The sequence below is a fragment of the Acomys russatus genome, chromosome 19 (assembly GCF_903995435.1).
Source record: "Acomys russatus chromosome 19, mAcoRus1.1, whole genome shotgun sequence".
In the NCBI taxonomy this organism is placed as follows: domain Eukaryota; kingdom Metazoa; phylum Chordata; class Mammalia; order Rodentia; family Muridae; genus Acomys; species Acomys russatus.
In genome coordinates this window covers 63,618,387-63,636,360 of record NC_067155.1, presented here as the reverse complement: position 1 = coordinate 63,636,360, position 17,974 = coordinate 63,618,387, and the positions used below count along the sequence as shown (strand labels likewise).

The following is a 17,974-nucleotide window of genomic DNA, read 5'->3' as shown; positions in this document are numbered from 1 at the left end:
GGGAGCATGGGTGGGGAGCAGTGTGAGGAGGGGGAGCATGGGTGGGGAGCAGTGTGAGGAGGGGGAGCATGGGTGGGGAGCAGTGTGAGGAGGGTGAGTATGGTGGGAGCATTGTGAGGAGGAGGGTGAGCATGGTGGGGAGTACTTTGAGGAGGGTGAGCATGGGTGAGGAGCACTGTGAGGAGGGTGAGCATGGTGGGGAGCCCTGTGAGGAGGGTGAGTATGGTGGGAGCAGTGTGAGGAGGGTAAGCATGGTGGGGAGCAGTGTGAGGAGGGTTAGCATGGTGGGGAGCACTATGAGAAGGGTGAGCATGGGTGAGGAGCCCTGTGAGGAGGGTGAGTATGGTGGGGAGCCCTCTGAGGAGGGTGAGTATGAGTGGGGAGCACTATGAGGAGGGTGAGTATGGTGGGAGCAGTGTGAGGAGGGTGAGTATGGTGGGAGCAGTGTGAGGAGGGTGAGCATGGGTGAGGAGCCCTGTGAGGAGGGTGAGCATGGTAGGGAGCACTATGAGGAAGGTGAGCATGGTGGGGAGCACTTCGAGGAGGGTGAGCATGGGTGAGGAGCACTATGAGGAGGGTGAGCATGGTGGGCAGCATGGCGGAAGCACAGTGGGGAGGAGAGGGCTCAGTTTGAGCATACAGTCCATGAAATCCTGAGCGATAGGCAGAGCGGGAAGGACAACGTGAGGGCTGCCCCTGTCCTCTCTGTGATGCCTGACACCAGAAAACAAGCATCGATTGCACTTTAATTAAAAAATCGATACAGATAAAAGGGAAACAGTAAACTAATTAAGAAGGAAGGAGCTGAACACCTGGGTGATGTAAAGGATGGGCACCAAGCTCAGTCAGCGCCACGCACGGACATCTATGCACATGTAGAACACCCATCTGCAGCTGTTTCACCCAAAAGCCATCTGTCTGACTGTCTGTCCCCTCATTCATCAGTCCTCTGTCCATGTGTCCCAGCTGTCTGTATATCCGTCCATCCAGATATAGCTTTATGTAGATACAGAGAGAGTTGTATGCCACACAGAGTGCACATATAGTTATACATTAGTTACCAGATATATTATGTATATTAAACACATGATCTGTAACTCCATCTTATCTACATAAACACCTATGTCTAGGAATCCATACATACCTATCTAGAGAGATATAAGCAGACATCTATACATGGAGAGATACAGAGAAATACCTACATAGAAAACGTCAGTATTCCGTCCATGCACTGCCGGGGCCATCTGTATCTATAAACCTGTCCATCCACCTGTCCACCCGCCTGTCCATCCACCTGTCCACCCGCCTGTCCATCCACCTGTCCACCCGCCTGTCCATCCACCTGTCCATCCACCTGTCCACCCGCCTGTCCACCCACCTGTCCACCCGCCTGTCCATCCACCTGTCCACCCGCCTGTCCATCCACCTGTCCACCCACCTGTCCACCCACCTGTCCACCCACCTGTCCACCCACCTGTCCACCCACCTGTCCATCCACCTGTCCACCCACCTGTCCACCCGCCTGTCCACCCACCTGTCCATCCACCTGTCCACCTGCCTGTCCATCCACCTGTCCACCCACCTGTCCACCTGCCTGTCCATCCACCTGTCCATCTACCTGTCCACCCGCCTGTCCCTCCACCTGTCCACCCACCTGTCCATCCACCCATCCACCTACTTGCTACCTGCCTACCCATGCTCCTCTGAGTGTGTCAGGTGCGGCAGGTGTCACACATGTGCATGTGACTGACCGTGGCTCTTTAGTAGGCTTTCCGGTGTTGCCTGGCTGCTGTGTTCCCCTTAGGTGGCCCAGTCCCTGCCCTGTCCCTTCCTCATCACCCTCATCCTCTGCCAATGCTTGTTACAAACCTTGCTATGAGCTGTTCTGATTCTGATCTTGTGAAACTGGAATATCAAACTGTCACCTAGAGGTCCCTGCAATGGGGCTGGGGTCGGAGTTTGATGCCAGGAGAAAAGGCCACGTGCAAGCCCAGCTCCTTCCCTTGCTGTGGACATCAGCAAGGAGCTGGCACACCTCCTTTCCTACCCCCCTTTCAGGACAGGGAGCACAGCTGCTACTCACGCCTGGCCATGGACTCCTGAGGGCAGCACCTGGGAGTCAGCAGGGAGGCTAGCTGCCCACGGAGGGAAGACTAAAGCAGGATGGATGTGACTTGCTTCCCTTGACTCGATGGGCACTTTAAAAGTCACTATCACTCCCACTCAGGGCAGACACACTCTCATTTGCTACAGTCCCCACCTTTCCCTGCCACCTTCCACCCACTGTGCTTTATTTATTTGCATACCAGAACCTAAAGTGCCAATAAAACTATCCAAGAAAGGAAGCCAGCCTTAGACAACCTTAAGCAAGCAGGCTGCTTCCACGAGGCATGTGCCTGCGGGAAGGACTTTCCACCCAGTGACTTAGGGAGGAAAAAAAAATATGACTCTTACTTTTTTCACAAAATGGGGGGTCACTGCTCCAACTCAGGTCCCATTGGCAGGTGAGAGTGTCACTCCCCACGATGTCGTAGCCAGGGTCGCACTGGTACGTGATCCGGGCTCCCCTGACAAGTTCCGTGTGGGAAGTGGTTTTCCAGCCATTCTGGATTTCAGGCAAGTCTGAGCAGGAGTCGTTCCGTGACACCTCTTTAAAAGAAAGACATCCTCCTTAGGTTGGGGAAAAGCAGTTTAAGAGTTGTGCCCACTGTGGCTGCTTCCTGAGCCTGTGGGGGATTCACTCACCACAAGTGAAAGCCACCACTGCACGTTGCTTGAGGACATTTGCCACAATCTGGGGACACCCAAAGGCATTGCTAAGCTGTCCATTTGTGTGTGTGGGTCCTCTCGTTCCTACAAAACCCTGTCACTGAGGTGATAATCCAAACCTCACATTAAAAAAAGATTTATTATGTATACAGTGTTCTACCTGCATGTACACCTGCAGGCCAGAAGAGGGCACCAGATCTCATCATAGATGGTTGTGAGCCACCATGTGGTAGCTGGGAATTGAACTCAGGACCTCTGGAGGAGCAAGCAGTGCTCTTAACCACTGAGCCATCTCTCCAGCCCCCAAGCCCTACTCTTATTATCCTTGTGTCAGAATACATGGTGAGCTGATCTGAAGCCAGTTTGTACACTTCTAGGGACATTGGTGTCCTTGACTGCCTGAGGAAAGCCACCCTGAGCAGCTAGCAGGGGCTCTCCCTAGGATTTCAGTGCAGGTTATGTGGAGAAAGGACCTCTCCCAGCTATCTACAGGAAGAAGACAGGGAACTTGCTTCTAGAGTTGTCTGGAGGGAATCAGGGGCTTCTACCTTTAGGTATTTGATAAATCAGCCAAGCCCTGGATTTGAGACTCAGCCACACATTGCTGGAAGAGATCAGTGGGTGCTGTGGCCTTTCTGTGTCCAAATGCCTTCAAACAGAAAGATTTGCTTGTCTTGACCCTCAGTGGGAGCTGCCATGCCACACCCTTGGGGAGAACTAGGTCCCCTCTGTGGCAGGAGTCACACTCAGAGTTTACTTAGTTGGCACCTTTCTCTACCTGGGTAGCTGTGGCTTGTAGTGGACATAAACATGTTTTTGTTTTGATCCCAAGTGTGGGTTGAGGAACAGACTTGTGAGAGAGCAGGTGATGTTTATCCACTTGGAGTTCAAATCACCTCATGTGGGGCTTGGTTTTTGCCAGCTGAAAAACATCTTAGTACAGACTCTGAGAGGAGTATATATGCATACATATATATGTGTGTGTATGTATGTGTGTGTGTGTGTGTGTGTGTGTGTGTGTGTGTGTGTGTGTTAGGGCCTTTGGGTCTTGGTATTGTTTGGCTGTTCATTGCTGCACTTCAAGATGCTCCAAGAGAGAACTGCTCCTGAGAAAGCTTTGAGGCTCCAGGTTCTGGCTGCTGTTCCAGGTTCCAGCAGCAACTTTGGTGGAGTTGCTGGTCTGCTGAAATCCTGCTGACTACGCCAGGGGAATCGCTCCCAGGAACTGAATCCAACAAGGTCTACTTCTCCTGTTCCCATAAACCTCCTTTATCTAGGGTAGGTGGGTTGGGAGGGAGGTATACGCATTTAAAGAACCCAAATAAAGTAGGTTTGGAAAAGGCGAAGCTGACAGGTGGCGCCCAAAGTGGGGCCTCAGTAATGGACCACTCTTGGCAAGAGATCATCTCGTATGTCTCCCTTGGATTGACAATCCATAGACCAAGGTTTTCCCTTTCCACAGCAGCTACAACACCCTGGAAGTCTTGGCACATCGTTACCATTCGGCCAGAAGCTCCTTGTATTTTTCTATGTGTACCATTTACTCCAAAGTGAGTGCACCTGTATTTTGAGGTCTGGACCTTTTAACCTTACACTTTCTTTGTAAATGGCCAATTTTACCACAATTAAAGCACCGGGTATTTTGATATCTGAGACCCCGAGCTATAGCTTGTCCTACGATGTTGCTCTGATGCCCCTGAGAGCTAACATTACCTGTCTCTCTTGCCCACTCGTCTAATGGGGCTCCTCATGCTTTTAATGGTCTAATTGCTCTCTTACATTCAGTATTTGCCTTCTCACACGCCATGATCAGTGTCAATGCCTGTCTGGTGACAGCGTCTTTTATGCCTCTATCTAGAGCTGAACCCAATCTCTGTAAGAATTCTGAAGGCTTCTCCAGGGCCTTGAATTACCTTAGTAAATGAAGTGGTTGTTTTACCAGGCTCCTCAACCATGTTCCAAATCTTAAGGCTGCAACAGGACATTGTTCAATTGCTACATCTTCAGATCGGGTTTGTTCTCTTATGTCCGCACAACGCCCTTCACCAAGCATTGATCTTTAACAACTTTTATTCCCCTTGTCATATTCTGTTGTTCTATTCTTGTGGCTTAATTTCTCCACCATGATAACCACCTTCCAATCTCGGGGAATAAGTCTATGCTGCATAGCCAAGTTACTAACATTTGTTTAACATATACTGAATGCGTCTCATACTGTACTGGGAGAAGAGACTCTCTGGAGACAGATGGGAGCTAAGCCGCCAGAATCCCTCCCTCCAAAGGGCACCAGAGCATCCATCTGTGCCCCGGGAGAAGAACTCAGGAGCACCCAGATATTTGCAGCACAATAAAGGTTAAAAAAAAAAAAAAAAGGGCCCAAGAGGCAGACAAGAGTGAAGGCTGCTCACCAGCTGGGAAGCTACAAGCAATTGCCTTATCTGAGCATGTGCCAGGCTTCTAGAGTGCTGGGGGTCAGAGGGCATGGCTTGTGAACTTAGAAATGAGGAGAAAAGCAGACAAAAAGTTGGTGTTGAGCTGGGTGTGGTGGGGTACGCCTTTAATCCCAGTACTCAGGAGGCAGAGGCAGGCGGATCACTGTGAGTTCGCGCCAGCCTGGTCTACAAAGTGAGTCCAGGATGACAAAGGCTACACAGAGAAACCCTGTCTCGAAAAACAAAACAAACAAACAAACAAAAAAAGTTGGTGTTAGGTGGAGGCCAGGAATTTCCCAGGCTAAAGATGTGGAGTCTTTACCCATCCCTAGGGGGTCTGTGGTAGAAATCAGGGCCTTGGCAGGATGAGTCTTCTGTTTCTATGCTGCACCCTGAAAATTAAGACACCAAGCTAATTGCTTGGAGGGGCCAGCACAGACCATAACTACCAGCTTAATCTTGTTATAAGATATGCAGGTGTCCCACCACCCTGGTCATCAGGGGTCAGGATGAGCAGGTGTCCCACCACACTGGTCATCAGGAGTCAGGATGAGCAGGTGTCCCACCACACTGGTCATCAGGGGTCAGGATGAGCAGGTGTCCCATCACACTGGTCATCAGGGGTCAGGATGAGCAGGTGTCCCACCACCTGGTCATCAGGGGTCAGGACGAGAAGGTGTCCCACCACCCTGGTCATCAGGGGTCAGGATGAGCAGGTGTCCCACCACACTGGTCATCAGGGGTCAGGATGAGCAGGTGTCCCACCACCCTGGTCATCAGGGGTCAGGATGAGCAGGTGTCCCACCACCCTGGTCATCAGGGGTCAGGATGAGCAGGTGTCCCACCATCTTGGACATGAGAAGTCAGGTGTTAATCATCCCTTGCCCTCTGCCAAGGTCTACCAAGGACACCATAGAACGAGGGACTAGAAGAGCTGGGAAGGGGACCACCTGGTGTGCTCTTCTTCATCTCTGCCCTGATGCACACATTTCCCATCTTTATGGATACAGGGATGCTCCAGCCACAATGGGACAGGGTTGGACCAGAGGCTCTGCTGGTTGTACAAGTCTCTTCGGGCTAGGGTAAGTAGAATGTTATAGTGTCCTATTTTTCTGACTGCTGTGGATGGTGGTGGGTCGGGCCAAGGGGTGTTCCTGGGAGGATGCAGAGATGTGCTTGGATCTGAGACATGCTGTGAAGGCAGAAAATATGGGTGGGTGGAGGCAAGGAAAGAAAAGGTTGCCTGAAAACCAGGAAGTTGTCCCATTTCCTAGAAAAAGGGCATTTCTGTTGTTGTTGCTGCTGGTGGTGATGGTGATGATGGTGGTGGTGATGGTGGTGGTGATGATGGTGGTGGTGGTGGTGGTGGTGGTGACGGTTGTGATGGTGGTGGTGGTGGTGGTGGTGATGGTGGTGGTGGTGGAGGTGGTGGTGGTGGTGACGGTGGTGATGGTGGTGGTGGTGGTGGTGGTGGTGGTGGCGATGGTGGTGGTGGTGGTGATGGTGGTGATGGTGGTGGTGGTGGTGATGGTGGTGGTGATGGTGGTGGTGAGGTGGTGGTGGTGGTGGTGGTGATGGTGGTGGTGGTTGGTGGTGGTGTGGTGGTTGGTGGTGGTGGTGGTGGTGATGGTGGTGGTGGTGGTGGGTGGTTGTGATGGTGGTGGTGGTGATGGTGGTGGTGGTGGTGGTGGTTGTGATGGTTGTGATGGTGATGGTGGTGGTGATGGTGGTGGTGGTTGTGATGGTTGTGATGGTTGTGATGGTGATGGTGGTGGTGGTGGTGATGGTGGTGGTGGTTGTGATGGTTGTGATGGTGGTGGTGATGGTGGTGGTGGTGGTGGTTGTGATGGTTGTGATGGTGGTGGTGGTGGTGATGGTGGTGGTTGTGATGGTTGTGATGGTGGTGATGGTGGTGGTGGTTGTGATGGTTGTGATGGTGGTGATGATGGTGGTTGTGATGGTGGTGGTGGTGGTGGTGGTGGTGATGGTGGTGGTGATGGTGGTGGGGTGGTGGTGGTGGTGTGATGGTGGTGGTGGTGGTATGGTGGTGGGTGTGGTGGTGATGGTGTGTGGTGGTGATGGTGGGGTGGTGGTGGTGGTGGTGGTGGTGGTGATGGTGGTGGTGGTGGTGATGGTGGTGGTGATGGTGGTGGTGATGATGGTGATGGTGGTGGTGGTGGTGGTGATGGTGGTGGTGATGGTGGTGGTGATGATGGTGGTGGTGGTGGTGGTGGTGATGGTGGTGGTGGTGTGGTGGTGTGGTGTGGTGGTGGTGGTGTGATGGTGGTGATGTTGATCGGTGGTGATGGTTGGTGGTGATGGTGTGGTGGTGGTTGTGTGGTGGATGGTGGTGGTTGGTGGTGTTGGTGGTGGTGGTGTGGTGATGGTGGTGGTGTGTGATGGTGGTGGTGGTGATGGTGGTGGTGGTGGTGGTGGTGATGGTGTGGTGGTGGGGTTGATGATGGTGGTGTGGTGGTGGTGGTTGGTGGTGGATGGTGGTGGTGATGGTGTGTGGTGATGGTTGGTGATGGTTGGTGGTGGTGGTGTGGTGGTGGTGGTGGTGATGGTGGTGGTGGTGATGGTGGTGGTGGGCTGGTGGTGGTGATGGTGGTGGTGATGGTGGTGGTGGTGGGTGGTGGTGGTGGTGATGGTGGTGGTGATGGTGGTGGTGATGGTGGTGTGTGGTGGTGGTGATGGTGGTGGATGATTGGTGGTGGTGGTGGTGGTGGTGATGGTGGTGTGGTGGTGGTGGTGATGGTGTGGTGGTGATGGTGATGGTGTGTGGTGTGTGATGGTGATTGTGGTGTGGTGGTTGTGGTGGTGGTGATGGTGGTGGTGGTGGTGGTGTGGTGGTGTGGTGGTTGGTGATGGTGGTGGTGGTTGATGGTGGTGGTGGTGGTGGTGGTGGTGATGGTGTGGTGGTGGTGGTGATGGGGTATGGTGGTGGTGGTGGTGATGGTGGTGGTGGTGGGTGGTGATGGTGGTGATGGTGGTGATGGTGGTGGTGATGGTGATGGTGGTTGATGGTGATGGTGGTGGGTGGTTGATGGTGGTGATGGGTGTGGTGGTGGTGATGGTGGTGGTGATGCTGGTATGGTGGTGGTGGTGGTGGTGATGATGGTGGTGGTGATGGTGGTGTGGTGGGTGGTGATGGTGGTGGTGATGGTGATGGTGGATGATGGTGGTGTGATGGGTGGTTGGTTGGTGGTGGTGTGGTGGTGGATGGTTGGTGGTGATGGTGGTGGTGATGGTGGTGGTGTGATGGTGGTGGTGGGTGTGATGGTGGGGGTGGTGGTGGTGATGGTGGTGGTGAGGTGGTGGTGATGATGGTGGATGGTGGTGGTGGTGGTGATGGTGGGTGATGGTGGTGGTGATGGTGGTGGTTGGTGTGATGATGGTGGTGGTTGTGAGGTGATGGTGGTGGTGTGGTGGTGTTGAGGTGGTAGTGTGGTGATGGTGGTGGTGAATGGTGGTGGTGGTGTGATTGTGGTGGTGGGGGTGAGGTGGTGGTGGTGGTGATGGTGGTGATGTGGTGGTGATGGTGGTGAGTGATTGGTGATGGTGGTTTGGTGTGATGGATGGTGGTGGTGGTGGTGGTGGTGGTGGTGGTGGTGGTGGTGGTGGTGGTGGTGGTGGTGGTGGTGGTGGTGGTGATGGAGAGTGAGATGTGAGCTGGCCTTGAACTGGACCATATGTCACTTTTTTACTTTGTCTTATGAGGAGTTCATCAGTCACACTGAGAGTCAAGGAAGATGCCCATGCCCTGCAGCATACGAAGGAGGCCAGGCAGAGCTGCCCTGCTCAGTCACTCAGCAGAAGGGGTGTCCTTAGGGAGAACTGGCTCTAGGTGAGGAGACAGAGAACAGATGAGGTGTGAGATGTTGCAAGGAGAGGTGGGTGGGTGTGTACAGTGAAGTCACCGCAGACAACAACAAAACACAGTGTGTCTTATTACTGAGAGGTCTCACTTACTAAGTGCTCACAGTCACCTCCTTAGCGTTTCCACTTTACACACGAGTCCTCACAACTAGAGAGCCCATCCTCTTAAAACCACATGTGGCCGGGCAGTGGTGGCGCACGCCTTTAATCCCAGCACTCGGGAGGCAGAGGCAGGCGGATCGCTGTGAGTTCGAGGCCAGCCTGGTCTACAAAGCAAGTCCAGGGCAGCCAAGGCTACACAGAGAAACCCTGTGTTGAAAAACCAACCAACCAAACAAAAAACCACCAAAAACCCCAAAACAAACAAACACACACCCAAACCCACATGTGACAACTATGACAGTGTGCTGAGACACTCAGCCACACAGCATCCACACAGACGTGCCTGCAGGAAACCAGCATGCCTTTCCTCCAACACAGACAAGATTGACGGGTTGAGACGCTTACCTATGTAGTTCATGATAAATCCCTGACCCTTGCCAAAGATGAGGCCAGCAGGGTCCGAGTGGAACTGGATGGTGAGGTCTGGTGTGGAGGAGTACAGCTTCTGAGGGCTGCTGTTGCCGAAGTACTGACCCAGGACATGGGGCACCACCTCGTCACCATCATAGATGGTCAGGATGTCACTGTTGCTCAGGTTTAGGCTTGATGGGCAGAGAGAAGAGGAGGGAGTCAGTGGTGGCTCCTGTCTGCATAAATGCCAAGTCACACAGAATTCCTTCAGACATGCAGTATGTCGGGCCACAGGCTAGGAGACAGGGCTGGGAAGGCCCAGACAGAAAATGGGACCAGGACACACTGCCCAACAGGCAGATCTGCAGACACATGGCTTCTGGAAGACCTTTATGAAATGGCTCTCCCCGTCTGTGTCCCACTGTGCAGCCAGATCACGCACACCCATCCCTGCCCTGTTAACAACACTGTTGGATGCTGCAGTGCTGTGCTGGGCACAGGGCCACCTGCTGGGGGGTGACACGGGTCTTCCCCTCTTCTTCAGTGCAGAAGATGCTGAGGAAAGGTGCGGAGGTCACCTGACATTAACGCTCTTCTTCAGGCTCTGCTGACCACAGCCTGCCAGTTCACAGGAGAAAAGTGAACTGTTTCTCATTATCCCTCAAAATCCACAGAATTTTCTACTGTGTGAGCAACAGTGAGGCACGTGCCTTACACAGGAGCTGTGCCCTGTCACAGTTGCCCTTTATCAAGGGGTGACAGAAAGATCTCAAGGCAGGACAAGGCCTTGCACTGACACCGAGGACCGGGGTGGATGGTTAATGACACAGAGGGGAGGTCAGAGCCTATCCTGCTGGGTCTGCCTGACCCTAGCCCACCTGTCCCCTCCCCAATCACCACCCCTAGCCAGTCTCACATCTGTGCAGCAGGACAACCTCATGAGCCTGTGTCCTTCCCAACCTCAGGCCCAGTAGCACATCCTGTGTACCAGCCTGGCCTGGGAAACAACAGGAAACAAAGGCAAAACCCCCGAATTAACCAAAAATAAATAAAAAATCAAGCTCCCGCCTCCAATAGAAGCTGCATAAAATCTCATGTCAGACATATAACCAACCGTGAAAGTCTGTATGTTTTTTGTTTTGTTTTGTTTTTGTTTTTTTGTTTTGTTGTTGTTGTTTTGTTGTTGTTTTGAGACAGGGTCTCTCTGTGTAGCCTTGGCTGTCCTGGACTCACTTTGTAGACCAGGCTGGTCTTGAACTCACAGCGATTCACCTGCCTCTGCCTCCTGAGTGCTGGGATTAAAGGTGTGCGCCGCCACTGCCTGGAGAAAGCCTGTATGTTTAGGTTTCTGTTTTTGTGATAAGACCCACCTTAGAATCATTCTTCAATAAGAAATGCCTAGATGAACTTTAGGACACAGAATTTACAAGAACAATTATGAAACTCATTTTTTAAAAAATACCCAAAGAATTTTAACAAAACACAAACAGCCCAATGAATTTAAAGAGATTAGCAACGAGTGTGATCTCTGAGAAAGCACAAACCTACGGCTGAATGCAACGGCGAAGATGGCTTAGGATATAAAACTCAAATTGAATAAGGAAAAATATTGGGGAGAGCTCAAGCAGAAGTAAAGATGTAATTGAAAAACTCAACAACCTAATTAGGAAACGCGGTGGAGAGCTCTGTAAGCAGAACGGAGGAGCAAGCCGAAGACAGACCATCAGGACTCAAAGGTAAAGCGGAGACATTAGATGGCTCAGGCAAAGAAGATTAACAATTTTTAAAACACCAAAGAGAAATATGGAGGAAATTCTAGAGACGATGAAAATCTTGCAGTTATAGGCATAGATGAAGGAGAAGAGATCCAGGTCAATGACATAGGCCAAGCCTTTAATTAGATCACAGAAGAAAAATTTCCCCGAAGCTAAGAAAAGACAGACACTCCCATACAGTCACAAGAAACACACAGAGCACAAGAGAGAGAGAGAGAGAGAGAGAGAGAGAGAGAGAGAGAGAGAGAGAGACAGAGACAGAGACAGAGACAGAGACAGAGACAGAGACTGGGGAAGCGGGCGGGGAACCCGAAAAGAAGCTCCCCAGAGCACAGCATAGTTAGATACTAAAAGTACAGAGCAAAGAGAACATGTGTCACACATAACGGGAAACCCAGAGTGACAGCTGATTTCTCAATGCAAACATTAAAAGCCAGGGTGGCCTGGAACAGCACACTTTGAGTTCTGAAGCATCAGAGAGGCCAAGCCAGGCTACTACACCTAGAAAAGCTATCTGACATAGTTGAAAGAGGGCAAAAAAAAATGCTTCCCAATATGATATGAACACGCTAAAATAATTCATGTCCACCAAAGCAACTCTGCAGGGCACAGTGGAAGTGATACTCTGGGCCGCACAGAGAGAATACACTATAGAAAGGAAAAAAAAATATAATTATTGAAACACAAAATAGGACTAAGAACACACACACACAGACACACACATGTATGCAGAGGCAGCACCAAGGCATGCATACACTTCTTTCATCTTCCTTTTCTTCTTTCTTTTTTTTTTTTAAATTTATTTATTTATTTTTTTGAGACAATCAAGGTCTCACTATGTAGCCCAGGCTGGCCTTAAATTCTCAGAGGTCTGTCTGTCTGTCTCTGGCCCCATACACAGCAGCATATACCTTTCGACAGTAACTTCAAACATTAATGGCTTCAACTTCCTAATCAACAGACACAGGCTAGCCAGATGCATTGAGAGACAAACCCGCCTTCCCTTGTCTACAAGAAGCCCATCTTGGCTTCAAAGGTAGAACCACCTTAAAGGTGAAAGGGTGGGGAAAAAAAAGCACTCCAAGCAAATGGGACCAGGAAATGAGCAAATCTTACAAGATAGGATTCAGGCTAAAACAAATCAGGAGAGATGAAGAAGGACACTTCATTGTATCAAGGGAATTAACCAAGAAGACATTACAATCCTAAGCATGTATGTATTCAATTCTATAAAAAAGTATACTACTGGACTTAAAGACACAGAGTAACTCCAATTCAGTAACTAATACCCCACTTGCTCCAATAGACAAGCCATCCAAACAAAACATACACAGAGAAACATCAGAATGAAACGGATCCCCCTGTTATATGGATCTAACCGTTATCTGCAGAAAGTTTCCCTGAAACGCCAAGGAATATACGTTCTGCTCAGCTGGCAACGGAGGTTCTTTAATAGAGGCCACATCCCGGGTCTTACGAGGGATGTTTTTAGCTCCTGGTGCTTACATTAAAAACAAACAAACAAACAAACAAACAAACAAAAAACAAACAAACAAAACCCAGAAAGAGCATGAATAAATAAATGATTTAATGATCAAGTTTGAGAATCTGTAAAAAACAGGAACAAACCAAACCCAAATTCAGGAGGTGGGAGGAAATAATAAAAATCAGAGCAGAAATTAATGAAATAGAAACAAACAAACAAGGCCGGGCGTGGTGGCGCATTGGGAGGCAGAGGCAGGTGGATTGCTGTGAGTTCAAGGCCATCCTGGTCTACAAAGCGATTCTAGGACAGCCAGGGCTACACAGTGAAACCCTGTCTCGAAAAGAAAGGAAGAAACAAACAAAAAAACAGTACAAAGAGTCAACTAATCTAGGAATCGGTTCTTTGAGAAGACAAGGCTGACAGACCCTTGACCCAACTAGTCAAAAGAAAGAAAGAGAGGACCCAAATTAACAGAATCAGAAAAGAACAAGTAAACATTACAACAGACACCAAAGAAAATTAACGCACTATAAGGTAATACATTAAAAGTCTGTACTCCATTGAGTTAGGAAAATCTAAGAAAAATAGATGAATTTCTAAGTTCATCCAAACTACCATACTTAATCCAAGAAGAGGTCAACAGCCTGACATCCATAACAAAAGAGGAGGTGAAACACCCATGAAAAGCATTCTAACTAAGGGGGGAAAAAAAAAAGTCCAGACTCAGACGGATCCACAGCAAAATTTTACCTCACATTCAAAGACGATCTGTGAGCAATGCGTAAGTTGTTTTTAGAAAAAGAAGCAGAAAGAATGAACGCCCTCGAACTTCTTCTATGAAGCCAGTATCATTCTAATTCTAAATTATGATAAAGACACACACACACACACACACACACACACACATACACACGGCGGGGGGGGGGGGGGGGGGAGAGACAGCGCACGAGCGCAGTAACCGGCCAGCATATTTCTGATGAACATAGTTGCAAAAATCCTCAGTGAATACAGGGATAGATAAAAAAAGATTTTCCACTATGACCAAGTTGGATTAATTCAGCTCAACACATATAAATAAACAAGTGCAGTAAGTCACACAAATGGGCTAAGCATAAAGCACACGTGATCACCTAAACAGACACAAAAAGAACTTTGACTAAATACAACATGCCTCCATGATAAAAGTCATAGAAAGAAGTAGATAAATGCTACATATGATAAACCCACCGGTGGCTAACATCATCCTCAATGGGGAAAAATCTAAGCAATTCCGCCAAAACCAGTGAGGAGACAGGGCTGTCCACTATCGCCCTCTTCAGTACAGCACTTGAGGCACCAGCCAGGACGATAAAGGAAGAGATCATTTAAATGGACACAATTAGGAAAACTGATCAAATGATCTCTATTAACAGACATATGCTACTGTACATAAAAGATCCCAAACTCCCACCAGAATACTTCTAGACGCTGAAAGGTATTATGTACTTTCATTCAGCAAAGTGGCAGGACACAGAATCAACTTACAAAAGCAGTAAGTAGCCTTTCTATGTGCTGATAACCACCAGCTTGAGACGCTGGAAGCACCCCCAGTCACAAGCACCCCCACTCCCCACAGCCTCAGAGTATCTAGGAATAAACCTAGCCAAGGCATTGAAAGGCTTCCATTGTGAACTTTACGATCGAGAAGACACGAGCAAGTGGGAAGACATCCCAAGCTTAATGTTCGAATTAATTCTGTGAAAGTGACCCCTCTACCAAAAGAAATTTATAGATTCTGTGCAATCTCAATCAAACCCCCCAGAACATTCTACACACACACACACACACACACACACACACACTCACTCACACACACACAAAATCCTAAAATTTATGTGCATTCACAAAGACCCCACATTGGCAAAGCGGTCCTGAGCTATATGACTGGAATTGAAGGGGTCACCATTTCAGGTCTAAACTGAGCTGAGGCAGAGGGGAGGTCAGAGGTCAGAAGCGGGCATATGCACCTGTCCCTGAAAGACAGCATCCCAAGTTCCTTCCTCCCTCACTGTGGAGCGCTGGATCTAGCCCTAGAGACCAGGCTGGCCTCAAACTCACAGGGATCTCTCTGCTGCCTCTGCCGCCATCACCCAGTGCTGGGATGAAAGGGACCTGAGTCCTGACTTACCCTGCGGATTCTCCCCTTTGTCTCTCACTCTTCACTCACCCCTTTTCACATTTCCTGGGCACCTAGTTTGTCTGCACACAGCAGCACTGGGGCAGGACATGAGGTCAGTGGTAGCACAGGGAGCTGGCCATCGACTATGCATGGCCTATGCCAGGAGTCTCTTCCCAAGGCCCCAGACAGAGGGACACCTCTCCCTGCTTCCTGCCAGGAGGCACTGAAACTTCTAGGGCCACAAGGCAAGTGCCTTCTTCCCTGGGGAAGTCCCTCAGCTGTGCTCACGGCAGAGAGAGCCAGCTAGTGCTGTGGCCGAGCTTGGAATCCTCTCTCTGCTCTGTCTGTGGGAGGCTTTCCTCCCTGTCCACATTTGGGCATGTCTCAAATGTGGATGCACAGGACACAATTCCGAGGTGGCTCTCTCTTCCTGGGAAATTGAGGTAGCTTGCTGTGCAAGCCCCACCTTTCACACACCAGCCATGGCACAGGGAACCCAGCGGGCACCGAGGGTGTCCACAGCCAGAAGAACAGACCAGACTGCGCCCAAACTCCACACTGAGAAGTGAAGCCAGTAGCCTGGACCCTCCAGGCCCTTGGCGACCTCCCCCACTCCCAGGGCTCCTGCCCAGCCAGCACAGTGTAGGTCACAGGTGCAAATGAAGTCCCGGGCAGAGCTGAGAAAGCCCGGGTGCTGCCTGACATAGGCGCCAAGCCTCTGCAGCTTTTCTCCCAACCCTGCTTGGGCACTGGCCCACAGCTTCAAGCGCTGGATCTATCCAGGCCCCGCCCTCACCTCTCCCCCTCCCCCACTGTTCGCGGGCCCTCCCCTCCCTTCCACAGGCCCCGCCCACAGACAACTCCCAGCTCACCACCTTACAGGATCCTCCCCGAGCTCCGCCCTCCCCGGGCCCCGCCCTCTCCCAGCAGGTCTTCCCTCTGTCCCAGGCGCCCCCCCCCCCCCCCCCCCCCCTGCCCAGGCGCCTTCTGCCCGCAATTCATAGGCCATAACAAGTCTAAGGACTGGAGAGACTCCCAGAGCATTCCACATTCTGAGCCCTCATTGTGCAGAGAACCCATTTGGTTCCAGGACTTGGACAAAGGCACATGGGAAGTGCCAGAGCTGGTGCAATGCAGGGAAAGCGGTGATTTGAGGGATCCAGAGGATGGATGGATAGGACTACTGTAGCCTGGAGACCATGCTGAGCATCCCCTAGTGGGGGTCTATAAAGGACAATGCCCCCCGCATCCAGGAGGTGAAGGGACTATGGACTCCCAAGAACAAGGTTACCCTAGCAGGGGCAGGCAAGCCACCACCTTCCTACAGAGGGAAGGGGCCAGGACCTCAGGGCCTTCCACCCTCCCTGCTGAGCAGCATGACAGTGATTTTCTGAAACCTCTTGAATGGAGGTACAAGCCTCCTCTGGCCAGGAAGAAGGCTGTCTACAACTTCAGGGTGAGGTGGCCAGCGCTAGTCCCCAGGGACCAGGAGACACAGGTAGAGGATCTTCCCTACTTCGGGGTCTATTCCCTTGACAGAAGGCCTCATGGCACAAACTCTTACTCTTCAGGAGCCAGCATCAGCCTAAAACACCAGGAGAACAGAAACAGTGAGCTCCAGGATTCCCAGAGTTTTGCTGCCTGTTTCCCAAAATCCCTTGCGGGGGCTCCACACACAACCATTCTCAACAAGTTCCTGAAGCCAGAGTCTATGACATGGCTGGAGAAGAAGGTGAGGTGGAAGATGCAGGTGGCCATGAGTCAGGTGGAGAAGGAGAGGGAGGCGGTGAAGTTGCGGAGGGCGGTGCTGCTGAAAGACACGAGGGAGCTACAGGAAGCACAGGCCTGGGAGGAGGCAGCAAACAAGTCCTTCCTGGAGCGCCTGAAGAAGGCAGGGGAGGAGCGCCAGAGCAAGTACGACTCCCTCTGGAAGGACTACATCCAGCAGTGTCAGGAGATCGAGGACAAGAGGCGAGAGCTGCTCTCCAGCTTTACCTCTCGCACAGCCACGCTCGGGATGCAGCTGGTGCAGGGCAGGAGGCTGGAGGCCGGCTTGAGGAGGAAGCTCAGGGCCCTGAGGCCTGTTGCACAGGTGAGGAAGAGGCAGGACAGGGAGAAAGCGGCCCTAGAGAGGGAGGAGGCCAGCGTCGTGGCCGACATCCCCCTCATGGACCGAGACCGACACTGGCACTTCCTGAAAGAAAGGGCCGCCTTGGAGAAGCGAGTGGAGGAGCTCAGCCTGCTGGAGTCGGGAGAGGACATCACCAGGGAACTGAGGAGGACGGCCAAGGCCTTGGAGGCCGCGGCCAAACAGGCCCACAAGGACTTCTGCCAGGGTATCAATGCTGAGGGCAGGAGGCTGCAGACACAGCTCCATCACCTGGATGAGGAATTCTGCCAGCTGGAGGCCAGAAGGGAGAAGCTGGAGCAGAGAAAGCAGCAGGGGAAAGAGCAGCAGTGGTACCTGGAGGCGCTGGCCCGGGGGAGGCAGCGCCTGCTGCAGCGGGAGCACGGGCGCCCCAAACCACAGGCTGCTCCTCACCCAACACAGGGCCGGCCCCTGAGTGCCAGGCCCAAAGCCAATCCTAAGTAATGACGCCACGTCCCGGGGGGGGGCAGACTGGAGCTGAAGTTGGGGGAACTACGCAAGGAAGAAGGTGCTATCAGATAGTGCAAAGAGGACAGGAACACCAAGGGGGTGGCGGGCTGAACTGCTCAGAGGGCAGAGGGGTCCTGGCCTGGCTGTCTCGTGGGCTTGCCCCCCCCCCCCCACAGCATCACACTTCCCTCCTCACACTCCATACCTTCCAAGCTCCCTGCTGCGGAGCCGGAGCCGACCTGCTGCTCAGTTCCTGCCCTAGCGTGGATGTCATGACAACGGGGTGCATTTTGGGATTGGCACCTTCCACACAGCCACCCCACCTCACAGTGGTAGCATCGGTGTCTTAGGTGGATGCAGGCT

The 17,974-nt window shown here is 51.6% G+C and overlaps 2 protein-coding genes across 10 annotated transcripts in view; one reads left to right on the top strand and one right to left on the bottom strand.

The window, feature by feature from the left end:
• The window catches only part of Sez6l (seizure related 6 homolog like), a 160,551-nt gene that overhangs the window by 17,418 nt on the left and 125,159 nt on the right, over positions 1-17,974 (bottom strand). For all 9 annotated transcript variants that reach the window (XM_051161730.1, XM_051161731.1, XM_051161732.1 and 6 more), the window contains exons 10-11: positions 9,588-9,784; positions 2,455-2,649 (exon numbers count right to left, since the gene is read on the bottom strand). In XM_051161730.1, the coding sequence (XP_051017687.1) occupies positions 2,455-2,649; positions 9,588-9,784 (392 nt within the window). The remainder of the gene's footprint in view (positions 1-2,454; positions 2,650-9,587; positions 9,785-17,974) is intronic.
• On the top strand, positions 16,280-17,613 carry LOC127202909 (coiled-coil domain-containing protein 121-like). Its single transcript, XM_051161734.1, has one exon. It carries the CDS (start codon positions 16,280-16,282, stop codon positions 17,603-17,605), a length of 1,326 nt encoding a protein of 441 aa, XP_051017691.1. The 3' UTR covers positions 17,606-17,613.

Coding starts and splice junctions, on each gene's coding strand:
- LOC127202909 (XM_051161734.1), top strand. CDS start 16,280: ATGGACTCCCAAGAACAAGGTTACCCTAGCAGGGGCAGGCAAGCCACC.